A 24,406-nucleotide genomic window follows, 5' to 3' on the forward strand; every position below is an offset into this window, starting at 1 on the left:
GCTTACAGATATTGCTAAGTAAAATCTGGAAAATTCACCATCCTGGTGCTTGAGTCACACTGTTCAGGGGACTGAACACTGGCAGTTATTTAGAGATAACTGCTGTAAAAACTAGTTTGGGTTCCTTATCAAGAAACCATGCTTTTCCAAACTGGGCTATGGCTCTTGCTGTGAATCATTTGAAATGCAAGCTGAAAAGATATCAGAATCCTATTAATTTGGATAAAATAGGCTCAAAATAATGCATCAATTCTTGCCTGGAAAAAAAGACAACAACCCAGAACCAAAATACTATAAAGAATGTAAAGATCAGCTGAAATGCACGCCTATTATGTAGTCAGTTTGGGTACCTTGCTGTTGTTGTTTAAATTCTTAAACATACAAAGACTTATAAATATTACAATTACATGAAGCAAAGGATCTACTTATTGCTTTGTGAAAAAAGCAATTTAATAAAATGGTATTCAAGAATACAGCTTTCACATGCATGGAACTGCCTTTTTAATACTGGGAAACTTACCAGTATGACCTCGAGCATTCTTCACTTTGTTACAAGTTTATGAGAGCTGCAGATGCAATACCTCACTAAAAAAGTGTAGCACAGCACAGAATAATTATTCTTGTAAAGCTTACAGTTCGTAGAACTATTTAATCAACGAATTTATGGTCTCTTCCTCAGCAGAACCACATGGAACAAAACATGGATTTGATCGGAAACATCAAGTTTCTGTTTTGATACTTTAGTCTGCATCATTAATGAGCACTGGTCTCCTGTACTGGGGATGTCTTCAGAGTTGCCAGAAGATTATGGTAATTGCAACCATAAAACTGTGTTTCTGGAATTCAGAAGGGATTCTAAAAGGACCACTGGGTGGGGACGAGCTAGAGGAGAAAATATCTTTGCAGTTTTTGAATAAAAGCTCAAAGGCACTATAAACTTCTAGAGGAGGTCTATTAGATTCTGCCAGTCTCTAAAATGACAAATCTGCATGCTAAATAAACCAAAACACTGGAAAATCAAGTGTCCGAATCTTGGCTATCCTATCCTATCTTTAGATTTGATCAGTTCTTAGCATGAAGAATTATCTTGTTTTCTTGAAAGGTGTGCCAACTTACTAGCTACTAAGAAGGATAAAGATGTTAATTAATAGTTAAAATAGAAAAAACAGTCTCATAATAAAAAGGAATCATACTTACATTGGTGACATATTCAATATCTTTCCAAATATTACACTCCCTAGGAAAGTCAGTCAGCTCCAAAAAATTATCCACAACCACTTGGCCAATCAAGTCATGCCTGGAAAACCGGTCAAAGTCATATACAGAGAAATGGAGTTTCCTTGTGCTTAAATCATTGTAAGGGACAGGAAATAAAAAAACTTCATCGAACACCGGGTTCAGGGTCTTTCTATGCACTTTAGTCTGGTGTTTTGTTTTTCTATCTGGAAGTAAATAGATCTTGACATATGGGTCTGAAGTCCCAGAAAAGTCCTTTGCCGGCAGATTGACAGCTTTGTGGATTTTTACTATCAATTGTTCTAAATCACAATCATATTTCAGAATAAAGTTGAGTTTCCCATAAGCCTTGCTATTATTTCTTCGCCCATCATCCGTGTCAACCGACCTCTGCTTATACAGCTCTGGTTTGATACGTCCAATCCCAGTAGGCTGTTCCTGCTTCTGGATCTGCTGGATGTTGAAGTCTGGGTTTGAGAGATTGAGTTGCCTTCGGATTGAGTTATGCCTTAAAAACAACGAAAGACTTGATTACACTGGCCGGAATAGAAATACTCCATTTTAATAGAATGAAGCAACTGCTGTCTGCAATATATTCTAGGATGCAGAGCTGTGACAGGGGCAAGGCAAGTGCCGTGGGCACACAAAACTGAGGGGAGCAGTTGCCGATTTAAATATGTTAATATATTTCAAAAATTATGATACACATTAGTTTTTAAAATAAAACTTGCTTAACCCTATTGTTGTCTTCTGTCTTCATTTGGGGGTGCTTGGGCAAACAATGAAACAAAAATCAGTGCTGATAGCATCAGCGTTCCACTGACTGCTTTAACGACAATCTAAGTCTAAGCAAAAAAGACACTGAAACAGGGCAAGATATCAGCTCGGACAGACACTCCACAGGAAAGAAAGCCCCATGGCCTAGAAACCGCCTTACCTGACTCACTGATGCTTCCGGAAAAATATCATTTGCACTGGAATTAGTTGCAGAGCTGGGTCTCAGTCTGCACACAGTGCAAGACCCAGAATGGATTGCCTGTGATTTTACAACAGCTAAAAATAATGTGTCCAAAAATCTATAACATATTATCAGGTGTCAGTTTCATGACAAACTGCTAGAACTGGATAAAGGATGCCATATCAACCCTCAATAAATCATCATATGTCTACTTCAGATAATGATTACTGAAACAGTAATAAGTGATAGACTTCATATGATGGCAGAGGAGCAAATGACTTCGTATATGAAAAATATTATAAAAATGCTAATAGCACCAAAATTGAGCTACATGGACAGAAACAGATGACAGATTTAGTCGCTTATTACTAGTTCCAACTGAGTACTATCCTTCACTGTTCTTTCTTTCCCTGCCCCCAACACTGGAAAGTGGCTTTACAATGGCCAATTGACTACAAGTAATTCCTCTGGAAACACAACACAAAAAAGTTGCTGAAAAATGCCTTCTCAAGGGGTAAACCCCCCACAAAAGAGACAAAATGACTACTGTCCCTTAGAGTTTATACATAATTGAAACAAATCAGGCACAGCACATTCTTCCTCATGACTTTCAAGGTTGGCTTGATGACTAGCTTGAGTGGACATATGTGCTGATATTTCAAGTGGTCACTCAGAGAAGATGAGTATCGATTCTAAAAGGGCTTGCTTCCCTCAAAATAACGAGCTATACAATCCCACAGGGTAAATGAAGTACTTTTTTGCTATGAAGAAAAGTCTATCACCGTGGCCTGATAGCAGTCAAATGTACAAAGGAGGGATTGGCTCACATTTGCTGAAGCCATCTCTTTTCTTCATGTGTTCAAAACCTCATTATAGACGGTTTATGCTCTGGGAACTTCACTGCCCCAGCTCCCGTGCAGGAGCACCAATCAGGGGCGGATGCAGCGCACCAGGCCAAATTCCCCCCTTGTGGGTGCAGGAAGAGGTGGGGCAACCAGCCACGACTAAAACTCCAGCCTGCAGACCGGCATGAAACCTCCAGTGCATAAACAGTCATAGAGAGGTTAAGGCTTGTACACACAAATGTAAACAGGCCCCCCACATGCAGTCCATCACATGAAAAAACTGAGGGTATAGGTCAGAACCTAAGTAGTATAAACTCATAGGCCTTTCATGCAAATGTCATTGTTAACATGTAAGGTCAAAGTTGGGGCCAGTGGGCATGATCCTTACTCTCCCAGCCTGCACAGATTATTAATAATTAACCATGTGTACAAGGGTCATCACAGTCCTCTCTGCTTCAGGGGCTTCTAGAATAAATTAAATTTTTTAAAATTGTTCTCTTCCATCCCTACAAGATATGATTGTGAAGTTACCGAAGCTTTAGGGGCACTTCCTTAGAATCCTGAGGTTTAGAGCATAGTTTTAAAAACCTCTGAACCCAGTGTTATAGTCCATCAATACTTACTCAATGTGCATATTAGTGCTGAATTTTTTGGCAGAATACCTTTTTACTCAATCGTAAACATCCAGCCTGAAAATGCAGTGAATAGGACAATGATAGCAAAACCCATAGAACTTCTGCTCCTCCAGTTACAAGTACATTGGAATCTTAAATCCACTCATGAGAAAGAAATAAACTCATAATGCATGATCCGTTTATCCAAAACTGCTGAACACACCAGGATGACTGTTCTGCTACAGAAGCTGACATGGTTAGAAGCATAATCTCTTACCTTGGCGTTGTTGTAGTCTTCATGATTCAGTACCACTCCTATCCATGTGAGAGGAGTGGAATTTGCAATATAACAAAACCAGCACAAGGGACAACCTGCTTGAGACAACCTGCTTGCTATAAGAATAGTGCATCATGCTCTGCTGCTGCTGCTCTACTGTCAAGAGACAATCCCTCAGAGATCAACTACTCTCCCAACTCCCATTCTAAACAGAGTTAGGGCCATTTCAGTCCGGTCAGTTCAATGGACTTAGAAGGGTGTTAGTTTAGAATGGCACTGACTATTTAGAAATGTGTTTTTTCCAAGGATTGAAAATGATTTCCGATATGATAAGGTAGCTAAACCTGATCATATCGGAAGTATGCCTTCTGCATAAGTGATCCATGAGATTCACTGCTATCAGTTAAGGGACATGGTTGCTAGACTGTCAGCTTCTAAAAAGTTGAGACAAATTTATGAGAGAGGCATGTGTATTATTCACTGAAAAAATGGCACTTCTATTTTATAATGGCTTTGATTGCCTGATTGAACTAGAGAGGATAACTACCTTTATATGATTTTTATCATGTGATTTCCAAGACATCCTATTGGCCACAGTCAACAAAAGTGTGTTGAACTGGGTGCACTGCAAGCCTGATTCAGCATTACAGTTTTTAAGTTCTTATCCTTGCCTTCCCCCATTCCTGTTCCCATGGTTTTTACATGTTCACCACTGTATACTTTGTTCAGTCAGCCCTCTCCAACTGACTATCTCCTACTCATGACATGAAAACTTTGGCTAAAACCTAGCACCTCTATTTCTACTCCTCACAGGTATTTTATTAACCTGTTCTATTTTCGCTGAATCTTATGCACAGCATCAGAGACAGCTGCAAATGAACATACTTTGCAAGATTTAATTGAGGCCATCTTCATCTACTAAAGGACTAACAATATTGTCCAACATAAAACAAAGAAAGAAAAAGTGCAAGAATCTGTCTATAAATCAGTAATGAACATGGACCCGGTAGTGCAACCCTTGCAAGGACCTGCTGACAACTGTATTTTTCGGATTTACACAACATACCTCTGTGCCCCCACCCCTCAGGAGGCAGCAGAATATCATAACTGATTTCCACTCAGCAGAGTCTCACCAGGCATAGTGCTGTTCCTTAATTGTCTCTTTATTGCATGTACCAAGATCCACAAGGCTTCCTCACAAGTGCAGTTCTCTTTATCTACCCATTTCTGCCCCATCAAACCTCAGGTGGCTGAGCTGCTCCTTGGCCTTGGGAAAGTTCCACCAGGCCTATCTGCAATTCAGGCTCCCTTTTCTTTCTCCTTTGCACCTCCTCAGCTTTGCTCAGCCATCCTATATTTCTCACCTTCCATGTCTCTTCTGACATTGTCCTTTTTGTCCCTGCGGCTTTGCTTATGCTGATGAAGCCCAGCTACATCCCTTCCTTCTCACTCCACTCCTCTTTTATTGATCTCTTAAGCTCTTCCTTGCCTTGTCCCACTCCAGCTAGGTTTCCATAGGGTTGCTACTGTCTTTTTGCAAGATGTCCCATCCAATCCTGGAGTAGCTGCTGCCTTTTGCCTCAACCTCCCTAATTTTGAATGGCCTTACCTTTAAAGTGTGAGGAAACAGCAAAGCAGACAAAAGTAGAGGCCAATTTTATGTTTTTTTTCTTGCACACTATTAACAAAGGAGGACCATGTAAGCTACAGTTTGTTGTCAAGATAGTATCTATATAGTACCTATATGGATCAATTAATATATAAAACTGACCTGCACTTGCTCCACAAATTCCTTATATTGTATAGTCAAGTTACTTACAAAATAACTGCATGAAGGTTTAACACTGAACAGGTATGTTTGTGGGCAGAAGGGAACAAAATTCTTAACAGCAAATTTTACTAAATTCTAGTTGCTACTTTTAAGTTTTAAAATGTTTATTCATTATGAAAAATATTGATTCAAGTATGTGGTTTTTATTTATTTTTTTATTTACTTATTTATTATTATATTTATATAGAAGAAGAAGAAGAAGAAGAAGAAGAAGAAGAAGAAGAGTTGGTTCTTACATGCCGCTTTTCTCTACCGGAAGGAATCTCAAAGCGGCTTACAGTCGCCTTCCCATTCCTCTCCCCACAACAGACACCCTGCGAGGTGGGTGAGGCTGAGAGAGCCCTGATATCACTGCTCGGTCAGAACAGCTTTATCAGTGCCGTGGCGAGCCCAAGGTCACCCAGCTGGTTGCATGTGGGGGAGTGCAGAATCGAACCCGGCATGCCAGATTAGAAGTCCGCACTCCTAACCACTACACCAAACTGGCTCTCCTTGGAATAAACCTTGGAATATACCTCCTTGGAATAAACCACGTTGAATATAATCACTTACTTCTGAGTAGATCATCTTAGGATTGTTCCCTTAATGTTGTAATAGTATGGGACAACTTACTGATTTAGGAGTATAAAGGCTTTTTATCTGCCTACATGCTGTTGCAATAAAATGCATCAGTGAAGAATCAAAATACAAGAAATTTTGCTCCATTTGCTTCACAAAAGGTCTGCTTTGTGATCATGTATGTATTTCTATGTGATTGGGGATAATGAAGTTTTATTCTTTCAACAGTTGCCCCATACTGACACACCTACCCTATACCCTTTTATCTGTAATACCAAAGAAATTTTAGGTACTGACCGAGTGGAAGGGGTTGGTTCTGTGATCTGCCGATGCATCCGAACATTGTGCACACAATTCTCCTTGGCCCCTGTTTTTGCATCCAATGGAATGTCTGGGGAGGTGTGGCTAATCTTCATAGAAGAGTCCGGGTATGAAGTAGGCTGTCCCAGGTAATCCTCACTATACTCATGGTCATTGGTGTCTGTATCTGTATAGTTCAGTGATTCCTGTTTGTCTTTCATTCCAGGCAGGCCGCGTTCTCGCCAAGGAACCCAGCAAAGCTTCCAGGACACAAACAGAGATACCCCAAACAAAGCAAGTCCACAGGCAGTGACAACTAATGACAGTAAACTCACGGAGATATCTGAAAAGAATAAAGACATAATGCATATAAGCACTCTGTTTTACTTTCATTACAAGGCATATCACTGCAGATCTTCATACAACTAAGCTTTGCAGAACTAAACTTTCTTTCTCCAAATTTCTTTTATGTGTATTTCTTCCCAATGATCCAGCCAGAGAAACATATATGTTTAATTAAAGTGTTTTCAAAGGAATGATGTTATATACTTTGTAAACTCTATTGGATTAAAAATTAAGAACCACTATTATAGATACTTAAAGAGAGTACCAGTTAAATTCTAAAATACTACACCCCTTTTATTCCATTAATTTCAATGGATTTCGAAGGGGATAAATTTGTTTAAGATTTCACATTTTGAAAAGTGTGTGTGTATATATGGGAGGGGCATAGCATCCTTTGCTAGTAGCAACTATATTTTTCATCTTGTAAAATCAGGTTTCATTGTGGCCTTAATCCCTGTCTTCAGGAAATTAGGCTAGAGAAGACAAAACCGACCAATTCCCGGATAGCTGAATGGTAAATGCCTGTTGACAGACGCTTGATGGCAGGTAAACTGTTCTTATGCTTCTCATAAAATGTCCACTGTGCAGATTTGGAGTTATTGCCATTTTGTTTGTTTTTACTGACTCATGATGACTTCATGAGATTTTCAAGAAAAGAGACATTCAAAGGTAGTTTGCCACTGTTTGACTCTGCACACTGATCCTAGTACTCCTTAGTGTTCTCCCATTCAAATACTAACCAGAGTCGACCCAGCTTAGCTTCTACAAACTGATGTAATTGGGCTAGGCTGTCGTATCCAGGTTGACAGAATTGTAGGGGAAACGTATTGTGCCATTTTAAAATCCTGTTTTTAAAGCTTTGACTATTGCATGACCAGAAAATCTAACTGGTAAAATGTATAAACTAGTTTTTTTAAATAGTGACTGAGGAAGCAGTTTTAAAATTTATTATTATTTATTTACTTATTTGATTTGTATACTGCCCTCCACCAAGCTGGCAAAGAGTGGCAAACATCAAAAACAGTAACAATAATTAAAATTAATCTAAATCATAGTGCCTCTAAATATTTGGGAAACGGCACTATGGGTGGTCTGCTGTCTGTGACAGTATCTGCTGTCCGGACTCTGTTCCCAGCACAGCGGGCCAATCCGGGTGTGGCTAGATTGGGCCAGCCCCCACTCCAAAATCCACCCACGAGGCATGCACGACCTCACACCCACAAACTCCCTGCCAGCCACCAAGCCCAGCACATACTGCCGTTTCACCGGGCCAGCGCCACTTCAACGTCATGAGGCTGCGAGGTGCCACCACCATCCACAAGAAGGTGGCGGCGCTGCCCCTAAGAGGTGGCCAAGACCATGAGGACATGCCGGCGGCAGACCTGAGCCACCAGGGAATCCAAGGGGGTGGCAGCACCTGTGAGCTGCCAATGAATGCAGCCATCATGAGCCAGCAGACACTGCTGCCAGGTTGACCTGCCGGGCCCATGATACAGAGGGGACATCCCGAGCCGCCGCAGCTACACATGAGGAGGCATCACCCATGCCCAATACAAACCAACAGTTGCTCTCTCAGAAACCTGGCTGCAACTGGAGCTGCACACCAAGAGGAGAGAGTGACTCCTATGGGGCGCCGTCAGCCCCGGGGGCCTGCAACCTTATGCAGCTTCGAGCCCCTGCTGCCCACCAGCTGTCTGCTATTGCCCTGCACTGCCACCATTGCCAGCCTGCCCGAGAACTGCCCACCCCATCTCTGTGGCCCCCTCCCCACGTCATATTCCGCAGGTACAGTTTGGGAGGCAATGGGAGCCCGCTACCCACTTCACCCACCACGCCCTCCATCCACTTCCCCTCCCCCAAACAATGCCCCGCTAGTGCCCACTACATTTAGGCTTGCAGCAGGCTTTTTGGCTAGTAACATCATAAAACCATTTAAAAGCCATATTCCATTAACTAGAAGCAGCATCAATGTATGTACATATCTAGCATGGTCTCTGTTCAGTTATGTTTCCATGGGGGGTGTTTTTTTAAGGGGCCCATTGATGTTGTAGGATCACTGGCACTAATCAAATGCCTGGTGGAAGAGCTTCCTCTTCCTGGCCCTGAGGAACTGTATAAGCTTTTAAATCCAGTTTGTGACAAAGTTCTACCTAGTCAAAATATACCTACAATTCAACCTTTGCCACTTCAGATTCAGACAACAATTCAAGAATATGCCATAGTTTTCACTCTTATCAATTCTGAATAAACCCTTTGTATACCTTTAAAGTTGCAAGGTTACAACAGAGTAATGCTGAAAAGCAGACTTTATAAATGGTACTACAATTTTCAATGCTGCAATTCTGATGCATTATGGAAATTATGGTGGAAGCATACTGAGTGAGGACAATGTACCTCTTATATGAAGACATTATTCATTTTTACATACAATGGCAGACTGGTTGGATACTGAAGTTATGTCACTGAAGTTAATTCTAATGGGAGACGTGTTTTTCAACAATTAGGGGTCAGAGTTCCCTCCCTTCCTTGATTAGTTAAGCTAAGGACTGGGCTTTCCTGTCTAAAGTATTTAAAATGGTTGTAAAGGAAAAATAAAATGATCTTTCCCTTTCTGAACCATGCAGAATGTCAGGTAGGGGAAAGGTATATGGTATCTCATTCAGCAGTCATTAAGATCTTTCACTTTTCTGCACTAATGAACCTACAAAACTGTACATAATACACTTAAAGCAAAAAAAACACAATGAAACAACAATGATATTCAATCACAACAGCATTAGCAGTAAATGATCACTTAGAGGTGTCAGAATAAACCAGGCAAATACCTCTTGACAACTAGATTACAAAGATGGCAGATCCCTTCCAGGAGTCCATAAGTAAGATGTCTCCGGTAGACACCATTCAGACTTCTGAAGGAAACAGAAAATGCTAGAACGCAGTCTACTCACCAGTCATTTAGGGTTTAACTAACATTTTGAATTGTGCCTAGAAAGAAACTGGGAGTGGAAATAATTGAGTTTCAGTATGATGGGCTCACAGCAGTAATATTCGTAACTATTCAAAATATTTGTAACTTAGTCACAATATTCTAGAGTAACTGAAATTTCAGAAAATTATTTATGAGCAGCCCCACATACAACATATTACAGTAATCTAGCCAAGGCATTACTAATGAAAGGATAATTAAGGAAATATATTTTTTTCAGGACAGGATGTAGCTTGTATACCACATGAAGTTGTAAAGGGCAGTCCATGTTACAAATGCATCTTACAATGTGGGATCTAATAGGACCCACAGTTACAAATGTGATCTTTACTGGAGAATATAAGTACCAAATAAATGTCCAGATCATTTGTTGTTCTTCCTGTATTTGTTGAGCACCACCACTTTTATGATCTCATAACAGTACTTCCTATCATCTGATTCTAGACCAGCCTTTTTTAACCTTTTGACCATGGAGGAGCCCCTGAAATAATTTTTCAGGCTTCAAGGAAAAAGAAGAGTTGGTTCTTATAAGCTGCTTTTCTCTACCCAAAGGAGTCTCAAAGCAGCTTACATTCGCCTTCCCATTCCTCTTCCCACAACAGGCACCCTATGAGGTAGATAGGTTGAGGGAGCCTTGATATTACAGCTTGGTCAGAACAGCTTTATCATTGCTGTGGCAAGACCAAGGTCACCCAGCTGGCTGCAAGTGGAGGAGTGCAGAATCAAGCCCGGCTCGCCAGAATAGAAGTTGGCACTCCTAACTGCTATACCAAGCGGTAACTGCAGAAATTATGTCAGCTGGCCATGCCTCCCTGTCACATGCCCAGGAAGTGATGTCACCAGCCATGTTAAGAGGCAGGCTTAAGGAGGACTGAGGGGGGGGAGGAGAGACAGGAATGGATTTAAGGTGAGAGTTGGTGTGCAGGCTCTGCAGCCTACCAGACACAGAAACTACAAGTAGAAGTGGACAGTTCCCTAGTTTGTGGATGAGTCCATTAAGGCAGGAGAAGAAAGGCCATGGAGCCCTAAGGAGCTCCCATGGGAATCCCTGCTCTAGATACTGTACTTTTTTTTTGGGGGGGGGGGGTTATATCCAGCCATTTTCCAGGGTGTTTGGCTCACATGATCTCTTCTTCTCAGAACAAATCTGTGAGCTAGAGCTGGCTTTGTGATCACCCAACAAATTGCACAATTAAGGAAGAATTTAAACCCAGGTGTCTCAAGCCCTAGTGTAATAAATCTAACTACTACAACACAATAGTCCTTTTACCACTCTTTTGGGTGGGCCAGCCAATTACCTGAACCTGCACTCAGATATCAGGGTTAGGTGGTGCTTATCAGACAAGGTGCTGCAGAGATTTCTGCAGTTCACTATATGTATGGCGAAACTGTACTGCAGGGAAACTTTCCACTGCAGAGACACAGGATAGGGATATGACGGTGCTCAAATACATGATCTTACACACTCTGAACAAACAAATGTCATAGAAGATGATGGACTGCATAACCTGACAGGTTCTTTATATTTTGTTATTTCCATAGTGTAGCTATAACAAGGTCAGCAGAACTGGCTCATTTACTGAGCCCTCAAACAAAAAATCTTGAGAAATTACCCGTTATAAACTGTATTTATGAAGGTCTCAGTAGTGCTAGGTATCATTGTCCTGTTAGGCAGTAAACATATTTTTCTACTGATATTTTTAAAATAAGCTTTTGGAAACAGAAAGGAACTGAAGACCTTTTTTGTCAAAGTGTAGTGGGGTTGGTGTTCTGAAAGGTCAGAAATGAATGTATAGAAGAACATTACTTCCTCTGAGTAAAAAAAAGATTTAAAAGCTTTCATATTTGCAGAAGTTACACTCTGGAAACTTGACCTCTTGTCATTCTCTTGCTCTTTTTCAACAAAACATACGCAAAAAGGATGAAAAAGGAAGGAGATCCCTACAAAAGTTGAAATAAAACAAAGACATTTTTTCAAAAATCAGGCACAGCTTGAAAATCCAAAATAAAATAGCAACATCCGGATAATGCATGAGGAAAGCATTAGAACTATAAAGACACTTTACTTTCATATGCTCAGATTTCCACTGGATATACACAAGGCATGTGTATGCATGTCTAGTGTTAGCTCAAAACAGTATTTTGAAAATTGCAGAACCAAAACATGTGCTTTTCCATTCAGCAGGTTGGTTTTGATTCAGCTCATTTCCCAGGCATTAATTCTAAGACTGAAAAATAGATACAGATGGGTAGCCGGGTCTGAAGCAGAAGGAAGAAGCTGGAGTCCAAAGGCACCTTTCTCCACTTGGAATGGAGAAAGCATTTAATCAAGTCATTAAATTAAGTCATGGCTTGGAGTGAACTCTGACTCTAAGACATTTAAAGGGATTTAAATTCCAAAATATTTTCCAAATCTGAATGCCATAGCAGTATTAGGTTTCGGAAATATCAGAAAATACTGATAATTTAACAGTATAATGTATCCAAACCTGAAAATACTGGGAGTTCTTGCATACCCCTTTCAACTATGTCAATGGCTTATGCTTTCCTTATGGTAAGTTTCAGGGGCTTTTCGCACACCTTCAAAATCGCACAATGGTTGCCAATTGAAAACGCTACTGATTTGCCATTATGCACAACGTCGTTGAAAATCTGCCACACACCTGAAACCGATCCGCAAAAAGCGCTTCCTTGTAGCGCTTTCAGGGAAATCCCCAAAAGTGGATTCACCCTCCGGAAAGCGCTACACTCCTGCAACCAATCTGCAACACTAGCGGGAAAGTTCTGTGCGTTACCATTGTTGTGGTTTCTACAAAGTCCCTCCCCCTGGCTCTCTCCTCTGATCTTCCGGCGAAGCGATCGCCATTTTTTTTTCTCCGAGCAAGCGAAGTTCAACCCACCAGCAAGCCTGTTTAGAGGCTTCCCCGGCTTCAGTCCCTCCCCAGAGCTGTTTATTCACTAAGCACAAACAACAGACAAGCCCGTTTGCTGATGTATTTTCCCTTTATTTTTTACACTGTTTTCGGCCGAAAATCGGGCCCGTGAGGGGGGGGGGATTTTTTTTTTCACTTGGGGGAGCGTGGCAACGATGAAACGACAGCTCAAACACACCTGCCAGCTGATGGGTCTCTCTGTTGCAACGAATCAACACATATTCGTTGCAATGGGTGTGTTTTTTTTTAAAAAAACCTTTCTTAAAGGGAAAGGGGCTGTTTGGGAGCATGCTAATGGCTGCCCATTGGCTGCTTGACGGTCAGGGGCAGGACGAGCTTGGCAACAGCGCTTCCTGTCTAGCGATTTCTGCTGAGAACTTGTGGGAAACGATAGAAACGCAACTGGATTCCACTACAAAGTCAGGTATGCATAATGACGAATTGCACTATTTTAAATGGCGATTTTTCGTTCAGCAAACAATTTGCTACAAGGATCCCGGTGCGGAAAGCCCCTCACTTTTGACTGGCTGACATGACAGCAATAAGTGTTAGTGACTAGCATACTAAGAGCAACTCTGTACAATACAAGAAAAGGACCCTATTCCCAGGAGCATCTCTGCACAATGACTACCTTAATATCTGAGATCGGGACACCAGGTTATGGGTTTAGTTTGGCCCCTGTTTGCCCCATGACAAAGGAATGCAGATAATTCTGCTGTCCCTTTTTTGCCCCGGTCACCAACAGGGTCTATGTTGGGCCTAGGCTGACAGGAAGAGTCAACCTGTCCTGGCCCAGCACCACCCCACCAGTGGCCACACATACAGCATCCCAGAAGGAACGAAAATTGCCCCAGGTGGCTCTGCAATGCTGCACTTCGTCACAGAGCTGCCTGGGACATTTGTTTTGTTTAGGGACATGATATTGCATGCCAACGCAATACCACATTTAACAACAACAACAAAAGGGCTCCTGCTGCCCAGCAGCATGGCAGAACCTCACCACTCCAGCTCCCATGCAGGAGCAGAAACCCAGGGCAGACAAGGTGCAACAGCGAAAATGCTCCCCCCTGCGGGTGAGCGGAAGAGCAGGGGCAACCAGCCCCAGTTCAAACACCCAGCAGCAGCCCGGTGCACTGGCCTGAGGGCAGAAAAGGTCAGAGAAAAGGAAAGAAAGTCAGAAGGAAAATCTTGCCTCTGAGGAAGGGTAGGGGGCAGGATGATATATCCTCATATCATTAGAATGGCTCAGAATCAAACCATTTGTTTTTCTAGGATATTTGGGTGATTATCTAAATTTACACAGAGAAGGAAGCAGTAGTTTGAAAAAAAAATTGGGTAAGTATAAGCACAACATTTGTCCTTACCTGTTGTCACCTATCATCTTGCATGATCCAAAATGCTGTTGAATATATGACAGAAATGTTGGATGTGCTTTTTTTAAAAAAAAAGAAAGACACACACAGAAACATCTGCAGAGATTTCTATAAGACAGCTTAATCCTCTGAGAAGATGCAAATGTCAGAAAATGTAAAATGAGCTTAGTGTGCCAACCTATTTGAAAGAAGGGGCACTCTGAAATCTACTTTTGCATGAAAAAGCAAGAATGTCTTTAATCCTTACCAGTGCTAGAATATTTAAAAAATGTGATATGTTGTCATGAACTGGAGCAATGGGAATACTCTGTATCACTTATTCATGACTTAACTTCTTCATTCACACAGCATCTTTATTCTAGATCTTCTACAGAGTGAAAAGGGTGAATGAACCACTAAATAGGATTAATACATAATATTAAACCATGCTCCTTTACTCCCTCTCACATTGAAACAAACAGGATTTTCTTCAAAGCTCCCTGAATACTCTATGAATTCTCACTGAAGTATCTTCTTTGTACTCTTTTTTTTTTTTTTTGCAGCATAGCCATCTTACAATTAATGTCCTCTGTCATGATACTGTTTATTTTGAGGAAATCTTTTAGGCCACCCTATTTGCATAAAGGAACTTTATGTACACAGCAAACACAGGTTTATCAATGTATTGTCTGCAAATCAGGGAACAATTGAAGACGGACCAACAGCCATTCTCATTTTCTAATTAGTGCCTCATAAGAAACTGTAAAACAAGACACAGGGCAACCCAACCATATTATTCTTCCCTTACCATACATAGTCACACAAAAACAGCATTCTCTCCCACAGCATAACCTAGCAGAAGTCCCACTTCGGTAGACAAGCAATAACCAATTTCAGAGTAGAGAATCATCAAAGAGTATTATGTGGTACTCGTTGCCCTTTTCAAATTGCACAGTTCTAGGTTAACATAATTAGGCTGTCTCAAGACAACCTGTCATTGCTTAGTAATAAAAATTGAAGTCAATTCGGGTCAGTGCTTTCCTGCCAGATAACATGTTGCCACAAGGTTTACACTATCAACTCATGTCCTGCAAAAAGATATTTGAGGAAAGAAACCAAAGGCAACTGAAAAGTTATTTCATCCCCTGCTGTAGTCAAAGAGGATTGTTGTCTATCATCACTAAACATGTTGTTGTTAGTTGCAAAGTCATGTCCATCGCAACCCCATGGACAATGATCCTCCAGGCCTTCCTGTCCTCTACCATTCCCCAGAATCCATTTAAGCTTGCACCAACTGCTTCAGTGACTAAACATAATAAAGCTCAAATTGACAACTTACTCCCTACCTAATTGGTCCTACCTGGGGTTGTGTTACCAATAGGGAGAGAGCACTCTGCCAATCAGGGTCAATCAGGTCAAACAGCATTTAGACACCTCACTTCCTACTGAATTGGCCCTCCCTGGGGGTGTGCCACCAATAGGAAGAGAGCACTTTGCCAATGAGAGCTAATCAGATGAAATTGTATACCTACTTGATTCCACACACACACCCCTGGAAATATTCTCCCAATAGGACATGGCCCTCAGTCAGGAATGGCCTGCCCTGGTAGCTTAGCCCCAATCAGGAGAGAGCTCTCAGACAGGAAAGGCTAATAAGGGATTAGCTCTCCGCCTTCAAATGTCTGCCAGTTTCAAAAGCTTGCTGGGTAGCAGAGGAGCCACCCTCATAGCATGTCCTGCTGCTGGTAAGTTGCCCGGGCTTCTTGGCGTCTTTCAATGCAGATGACAAAGGAGGGGGAGTGAGCTGCCTCTGGCACAGCCTCGGTGCACCTTCTGGAGGTTGGTGTTTTGGGAGGGGCAGAAACAGCCATCTGGGACACAGGGCAGCTAGGTAAAGCCTCTGCCCTGAGAATATTTACTCATGAGTAAGTCATGTGAGGTTTGCAGTTTGCAATCTGAGAAGGGAGGAATGCTTTGGGAGTAACCATCCCAGACAATTGCAGCAGGGAACATAATGCTGATGTGGGTGAGACTGGGAAGATATAGACTTCCCCTTTCCATATGGATACCACCTTGGTCTTGCTGCAGTCTTTCCTAGATGATCACAACAAAGCAAATTTGAGATCAATGGCAAGAAAATGGAGAAAGTGTAGATGGGGCAGAGAACCACCATGTGGCCATGGGGACATGTTGAGGGGAGGGGAGGAACACATGGTTTCCTAGCAGCACTTTCCCAGTAGAAGAAGAGTTGGGTCGTATATCCTGCTTTTCACTGCCCAAAGGAATGGCTTATCCTCTCCCGACAACAGACACCCTTTGAGGCAGGTGAAGCTGAAGGAGCTCTGTGAGAACAGTTTCTAACAGGACTGTGAATAGCTCAAGGTCACCTGGCATGTGAAGGACCAGGAAATCAAATCCAGCTTGTGACATTAGAAGCTGTTGCTCTGAACCACTACACCAAGCTGTACAAATTGCCATCACCTTAAAGAGATGTAGCTAGAGCAAAAGCAGAAGAAGCTGTTGCAGGAGAACTGTCTTTTTTGACTTGTTCATTGACTGTTATGGGATTCTTTTCCTTTAAATTTGGATCTTCTGGCCAATGGCTTCTCACAGCAGTCCAAGGAAGGAGACACTCGGGTACTTCCTACCTGGAGAGGTGATGGTGTGGTTTATAAGGTTTGCTATTTGAGAAGGGAGGAATGCTTTTGGCTTCTGTGTTCTCCTCGTGTGTGTGTGTGTGTGTGTGTGTTTAGAGGGGAGTGCTACACAGCTCCCTGCCCCCATCCCAAGCACCTCTTTCCTCCAGGGAAAGTAATCTTCACAGTCTGAAGAGGAGCTGTCATTTCAGGGGATCCCCAAGTCCCACCTGGAGGTTGGCATCCCTGATCCTCCCAGGAGCACAGTGCCACAGAGACCTTTCCTCCAAGGGAACTGATCTCTACAGTCTGGAGAAGAGCTTTCATTTTGGGGGTTCTCCAGGTCCTACCTGAAGCTAGTATCCCTTAACACTGGCCCAGTGCCTCAGAGACGTGCCCCCCCCCCCAAAAAGCAGCCAATCTCTGTTGCCTGGAAATGATCTGAAATGTCAGCAAATCTCCAGGTCCCAGCCTTTCCCATCCTGCAACCACTCTGCCACAGAGTTCCCTCCTCCCAAACAAGGCCTTTCATCTCTGGGAGTCTGAAGATGATTTGCCAATGCAGAGTCCCCCCTCCAGAAAAGCCTTTTTTTGGGGGGGGAGGGGTGAGGAGCTGATCTTTATAGTCTGTAGATGACTTCCAATTTCATGGGATTTCCAGGCCACAGCTGGAGGCTGGTGACCCCCAGGAATATTCTTTGAGGTCAGGAGCATTCCTTTGGTAGGAATTTGTAGAAGACATGTAAACAGGGAGATGATGAAGATACTGCCCCAGATTCTGCCCCTTCTTCACCTCCCACCTGCACTCTGTCCCCTAGCACAGTGGCTTCATTACAAAGTGACCTTTTGGAAAACAAAAGATGGTTGCTTCCAGCCCCTTCCTCCAGCTGCACTACAGCGAGACCAAAGGAGTGCAAAGTTTCCACTCCACTCAGGGAGAGAGTGCAGCTAGGAGGGGAAGAAGGGGGCAGCCAGGGGAGGGGAGTCATCTCTGCCTCTGTCTTTTGGGCTTGAAGTGCCTGGCAGGAAAGAAGCAGGGGAGGTAGGGCTGACTTCCTTGCCTGCTGCCACTGCCTGCCACTGGGCTTCCTCTCAAGGATGACTGGGTTGGCCAGCACAACATGGGATGCGACTGCCATGCCAGGGCTCTTGACTGAAGATCAAGGTCAGCTAATGGCAAGACAAGAGCAAGTTCAGCTAATAACTGACAAGAGCAAGTTCTTTCCAAAACATTATTTTGGTATGAATATATAGAAGAAATTTAAACAAGATGATGATGAAGATACTCTCCTTGGCTGCCCCCTTCTTCCTCTCCTTCCTGCACACTCTCCCCAAGCGGGGGGGAGGGGCTCCAATACAAAGTTAGCTCTTAAAAAGTGAATGTGCTTGCAAGGTTGCTCACTATGTGAAAAAGAAGCAGAAGGGAACCCAGTTCATGGGTAAAAATGGAGACAAGCCATGGTTGCAGAGTTTTTGGGGACTTTGAAGTGGACTTTAGGAAGTAACTAAAGGTAAAGGTATCCCCTGTGCAAGCACTGGGTCATGTCTGACCCTTGGGGTGACGCCCTCTAGCTTTTCGTGGCAGACTCAATACGGGGTGGTTTGCCAGTGCCTTCCCCAGTCATGACCGTTTACCCCCCAGCAAGCTGGGTACTCATTTTACTGACCTCGGAAGGATGGAAGGCTGAGTCAACCTTGAGCCAGCTGCTGGGATCAAACTTCCAGCCTCATGGGCAGAGCTTTCAGATTGCATGTCTGCTGCCTTACCACTCTGTGCCACAAGAGGCTCTAGGAAGTAACTACTAGTGGCATAAAGCAAAATGGAAACTCACTAGAGAGATTTTCCCACCATTAGAAGAAGAGTTGTTTCATATGCCCCACTTTTCACTATCCAAAGAGTCTCAAAGCGGCTGACAATTGCCTTCCATTCCTTTTCCCACAACACACACTCTGTGAGTTAGGTAGGGCTGAGAGAGCTCTGAGATTGCTGTGAAAACAGCTCTATCAGAACTGTGACTAACCCAAGGTCACCCAGCTGGCTGCATGCAGAGGGGCAGGGGATCAAATCTTGCTCTTAACCACTACATCAAGCTGGCTGTCTACTGAAAAGCTGCTCACAGAGAGGTCAATAACTGATCCTGGCATGTATGTCATTAACACTTAAAGCATCCAACATGTAGTCTTGAGTCCAGCAGCACCTTAAATAAAATATTACCCAGTATTGGTTTTTGGTCTTAAATTTTGTTCTGCTACTACAGAGTAAAACAGCAACCCACCTGAAGCAATACACATAGTTGTAAATAAGGAACTCTGCTAAAGATAATGACAGGAACAGAATATATTAAAAAGAACACATAAATAAGCAGGCTCTGCATATAGTAGATGGCAGATCTTCATCCAGGATTATATTATACAAACAAAAACAAAAACTACATTGAAAACAGGATTCAACAAATGATGCAAATGTCATGTTAGAGGAACAGAATGCTGAAAATAATCCTGAAATACTGGGAATGATTTGTATTTTATTCATCTACTTTATTCATGAAAGTACATTGTAGATTCTCCAATCTAACTTTTTAATTTGATCATCTCATTTCATATTGGAAGCAGGATGCTAAACTGGCTATGCCAATGCAAGTATTTCTCGAGGTCAGATCTGTGAACTGTATGGCCTATCAAACTATATAAACATATGCTGGAGCCTGCCAGATGGAGGACATATCCATTTAACTGTTTTTGCTATCATAGGCAGACAGCAAATACCAGAAATTCATCAAAGTCCTATTATACTAGGCAGACGGGCTGAGTTTGATTTGATTAGCAGATCCTGAATTCCCATATTAAGCTGCAATGAATACATATTGATTCAAGTTAATGTGACACTGATGCAAGTACACTTATCTTATAAGCAACTAAGGCTTTCAAAAGGGCCCAACAGGGAAGGGGAAGCCCAACAAGTCAGGGGAAGGCCCCCACCAGCTCCCTCCCTGGGCCATCAGAAAGCCCTGTTGCCGGCTCTGCGAGGTGGTGACAGGGCTTTGCAAGGCAACGGGCACTCAAAAGCCTCCCTCTCCATTGGCTCCCTCCCCATGGCAGGCTGACCCCAGGCAGCCCCGCCGCAGCCTGGCAAGGCAGCAACCGGAGCTTCTCAGGATGGTGGGAGTGCTGGCAGGGTTCTGCTCACCTTCTCCTCCCCACCCCCACAGTACCACCGAACCCTGGCGAGGACACAGCTGGGGCTGCTCGGGGCAGGGGCAAGCACTGGTGGGGGGATCCCTCCCTCCTTCTCCACCCCCACCCCTGGGCTTGGGCAACAGCCACCTTGACAGCTGTACCCACCCATCCACTTTGCATGGGATGAGGGCCAATTCTTGCTTGAGCTTTTTGTGGGCTCTAGTGTGTGCGGTGTGAGAGTGATTCTGGGGCTTCATCATGGACTTTGTCCAAGGCCCAAGAATCACTAAGAAAGCCATGGTCAATTGAAGTTGATGAGCTCAGAAAAGTACAGCTCTAATTAGGACTGTTCTATACAAGTACCCAGCTTGCTGGAGGGTAAATGGTAATGACTGGGGAAGGCACTGGCAAACCACCCCGTATTGAGTCTGCCATGAAAACGCTGGAGGGTGTCACCCCAAGGGTCAGACATGACTCGGTGCTTGCACAGGGGATACCTTTACCTTTACCTATACAAGTGGTTTAAATGTTATATTCAAATAAGCTGGGGGTTTTCTGAGGAAACTGCTTTTATTGGAATAATATAATAAAATGTATTGGAATAAATAAATAAATATAATAAATAAAGACAACATAGCATGCACTTGCTTTTTAGTGTTTAAATTTAAGGGGGAAATTTTTTTACATACTAATTTTAGCATCCCCAAAGAACTGACAGCTTGCAAAGGTGGTTTTCCAGTCTCCTATTTTAACAGAATTTAACACTCTTCCTTGCAGGTCTCTAGGGTACCTCAGTTTAACTGCTGTTCTCTGCATGATTGCTCACATCACTTGACAGTCTCATATCAGACTGGTGATTACAATGGCCCCTTTCAGATGGGGTTTATAATCCACTTTGCTAGCTGGTTGCAAACACATTGTTATGTGTTTCAAACACAACTATTTTATTTACCTTTCCATACAAAGCCACTTGCATCCAGTTAGCAAAACTGGTATTGAGATAAACTTCTTTCTTCCATTTTTCACCTCTTATTTGCACTTCTGAATCGTTGTAGTGTGCTGTTTAAAATGTCTGCAGCAATTCCAAAAAGCATCACTCTTGCCTGCCCTTTTTTGTCATGTGACCTTCCTTGGACTTTTTAAAAATGATCTAACTTGTGTACTTCAAAGCTAGACCAATATAGCACTGCAGTGCTACAGCAGCACCATTGAGATACACTGAGACAGCAACAAGTTGTTACATGGTAAACCATTCAATGGTGCTATGTAGCATACCTCAGTCACCTCTGATTTGTTTGCACCAGCAGTGCTGGCAGGTAGTGGTCCATGATAAGTAGGAACTGGAATGGGTAAATGTCCTGTTTCTCTGGGCTCTGATCTTGGCTTTCCCTTGACTACTTTTTGACTCGCCCCTAACAGTGCTTGCTTTGACTTGGACTGGACTTTGACCTGACTCTGATGTAGACTCCGGCTGGGCTCTGCAGCCCAAGCATCCTTCCACCCAGCTGACACTGGGTGCAGTCAGATAGGGCAGCATAGCATACTGGTTGATTCCCAGTGCTGGATGGGAGCTTGTGGCATCTCAGGGCAGTTTACCTGGGAGGGGATGCAACATTTCACCCAGTCCCCAATATCCCTGTTGATGCTGGGCCACCAAACTTAGCTCCTTGTAAAAGCCTTCATATGAATGATCTCAGCGTGGCCAATGTACGGTGCTGCCAGCACCCTTTGGGTGGCACAACCACTCAGTTTCCCCAGAGCAGGCAGCCTTTGTGCGCTGACCATTCATAGTGCCTGGCAATAAAAGATGCGAAGTCCCCAGTCAGCTTGTCCATGGGCCACCCAGTTCAGTACATGTAATGTAACCTTGTCCCTGGTGGAGGCAGAGGTGATGTCTGATGCATGAAGGGGAAGCTCTGATGCTCTAAGAGGAGGCTGAACACTCTCCACTATAACATGCAACTTCTAGAGTTAGCTCTTGCTAACCCTTAGGATTCACAAGTTTGTTTGTTTTTTTCATTCATTTCCAGCCACTTGAAATAATACAGAAGAATGTAATTGTTATTAACTCTTGTTTTGTTGCATTTTTCATTGCAAATGTCCTCCTGTCCTCTTGACCAGTGGTCCCCAACCTGCGGGCCGCGGCCCGGTGCCGGGCCGCAAAGGCCATGGCACCGGGCCGCGGCTCCCTCTCCCCGCCCCGCCCCCGCAGTAAAAAACTTCCCAGGCCGCAAGCTTGCGGCCCGGGAAGCTTCTTACTGCGGGAGGCGGGGAGAGGGAATCAGGGCCGGGCCGCGCCTGTGCGGGCCACGCCCGCTCGGCCCGATCCGCGGGCGCGGGCCGTGGGCGCGGCCCGATCCGTGGGCGCGGCCCGGGCGCGGCTCGGGTGCGGCCCGATCCGCGGGCGCGGCGTGGGCGCGGCCCGCGGGCGCGGCCCGATCCGTGGGCGCGGCCCGATCCGCGGGCGTGGCCCGCACGGGCGCGGTCCGCGGGGGCGCGGCCCGATGCCCTGCCGGTCCCCAGCCTCGGAAAGGTTGGGGACCACTGCTCTTGACCTCTGGTGGTAGTACAGGGCAACAAACAAGGATAATGAGGAAGAGACGGCTTTCTAGCTATTTATATTGTAGGAAGATTCTTTATGGCTTTTATTCTTAACTCTCTTTCAAAAGAATGTTGGTAGATGGGTGTTCTATTGTTGTGACTAGCCTCAAAAGAAGGGAGAAGAACAGGATACAAATGTGAGGAATAATAACATCATCGATCTTGGTATAAATGGGGACAGCTATAATGGAATCAGAACTAGAAGCTGTGTTCAACCAGAGTCTGGGTAAAACTACATCGTAAATCAGGCTGAACAAGTACAAGAAATGTTCTTACAAATTACCAGAGTAAAGCAAATTAAGAGAGCAAAAATATCTTCTAAAGCTGTAGCGCTATACTTATTGTTGATTTGTTGCAAACAACCCCCCTAGCACAGTTATAAGCTTTGCCTCATGAAGCACAGAGGAACCTTGGAAAAACTCAGTGCTCTACGTTTTCAAAAATATTTAACTGAAGCTTAGAGCATAAATAAGTCTACTCTGCCACAAATGAATAATGTTATTGTGCTGGTATCCCAAGGGACATCCACATATGAGAATCTTGGTGGCAGGCATTAAAAGAGCCTGGTTAAAAATAGGGGTTCAACATTTACCTACATGTTAAGAGGGGAGTTTTGTTTTGTTTTTAGATACAGTTTAGTTACACAATTTTATTTTGTGTTTATTTATTCGCACTTGACATCACTGATTACATTATATTTGCTAACACAGAAAGATTTCCTTCTTTTGCAAGCAGCACATTCCCTCAGACTATTTTGCCAGACTATGCGCACAAGCATTACATATATATAACCCAGCTCATAATCCTCTGACTGTGGCATGTAGAAACTGTCTCCCCAAGGAAACTGAAATTACATCTTTATTCAGGCCCATTTATAAACCTCAGTCCCAAAGCTACTGCAGATACCTCTTCCAGATGCTGGTCCCTTAAGACAATGGAGAAGCAAAGGTGACAGTTTTAACTAGGCTTTGGAGCCTTTGCTAGGGGTGTACAGGCCAAAAATGTTTGTGTTAATTGCAGATTGGGATTTTAGGGAGGGCATGCTGTTTTGTTAACACCTACTTTATACACTCTTGTTACCATACTGTGATCCCCCCCCAGCTACTTCTTTCAGGCCCCAAAATATGGGACCCTTTTCCCTATTCCTCCCATTCCTCCTCCCTTAGTGGCAGCAGAAGAAATGAGGGAGAGAGGAAGCTTGTCCTGTCAATTAGGATTGCCTGTCCCTTTAAATTTTAAAGAAACCAAACCCTGCACCACCTAACAGCTGATGCCATCTAACAGCTGAAAGGGTAGGCAGAGACCAAGTCTACCAGGCACTGGAAATAGACACTCCATCTACCCTTCTATTAGTTGGCATCAGTGGTTAGGTGGAGCTTCTAGTCCCTTAGACATTTAAAGGAATGGAGATACCAACTGAACTGGTGGGTCATCTCCCCCCCCCCCCTTTCTCAATCCTGTTCTTCCCTCAAACTAAAAATACTCCTCAAAACTCTGGGAGATAAAGTTCAATTACTGCCATAATTTTGGGAGTGTTTTGGGTTATTTCAGATATTCCTGAGCTGACCCGAAGCAGCTGTCAGATTTAATTTGGGCATCAGTATATCAGAATGCACATCCTTAGGATTTGTCATTCATAGTTCTACATTGATAGGAGTGGCTCTTTAAATAAGTAATAGGTAGCTAAGAATACATGGGGTTGTAAGAGGCTAGTAAAGATACAGATCAGACCACCATCCCTGATATACGAGGTTATA

The 24,406-nt window shown here is 43.4% G+C and overlaps 1 protein-coding gene across 4 annotated transcripts in view; it reads right to left on the bottom strand.

Annotated features, from left to right (window-relative positions):
* The window catches only part of SYT9 (synaptotagmin 9), a 159,729-nt gene that overhangs the window by 103,449 nt on the left and 31,874 nt on the right, over positions 1 to 24,406 (bottom strand). For all 4 annotated transcript variants that reach the window (XM_077321892.1, XM_077321890.1, XM_077321891.1 and 1 more), the window contains exons 2-3: positions 6,617 to 6,962; positions 1,198 to 1,744 (exon numbers count right to left, since the gene is read on the bottom strand). In XM_077321892.1, coding sequence (XP_077178007.1) covers positions 1,198 to 1,744; positions 6,617 to 6,962 — 893 coding nt within the window. The remainder of the gene's footprint in view (positions 1 to 1,197; positions 1,745 to 6,616; positions 6,963 to 24,406) is intronic.

This window comes from Paroedura picta, chromosome 2, assembly GCF_049243985.1.
Source record: "Paroedura picta isolate Pp20150507F chromosome 2, Ppicta_v3.0, whole genome shotgun sequence".
Taxonomy (NCBI): domain Eukaryota; kingdom Metazoa; phylum Chordata; class Lepidosauria; order Squamata; family Gekkonidae; genus Paroedura; species Paroedura picta.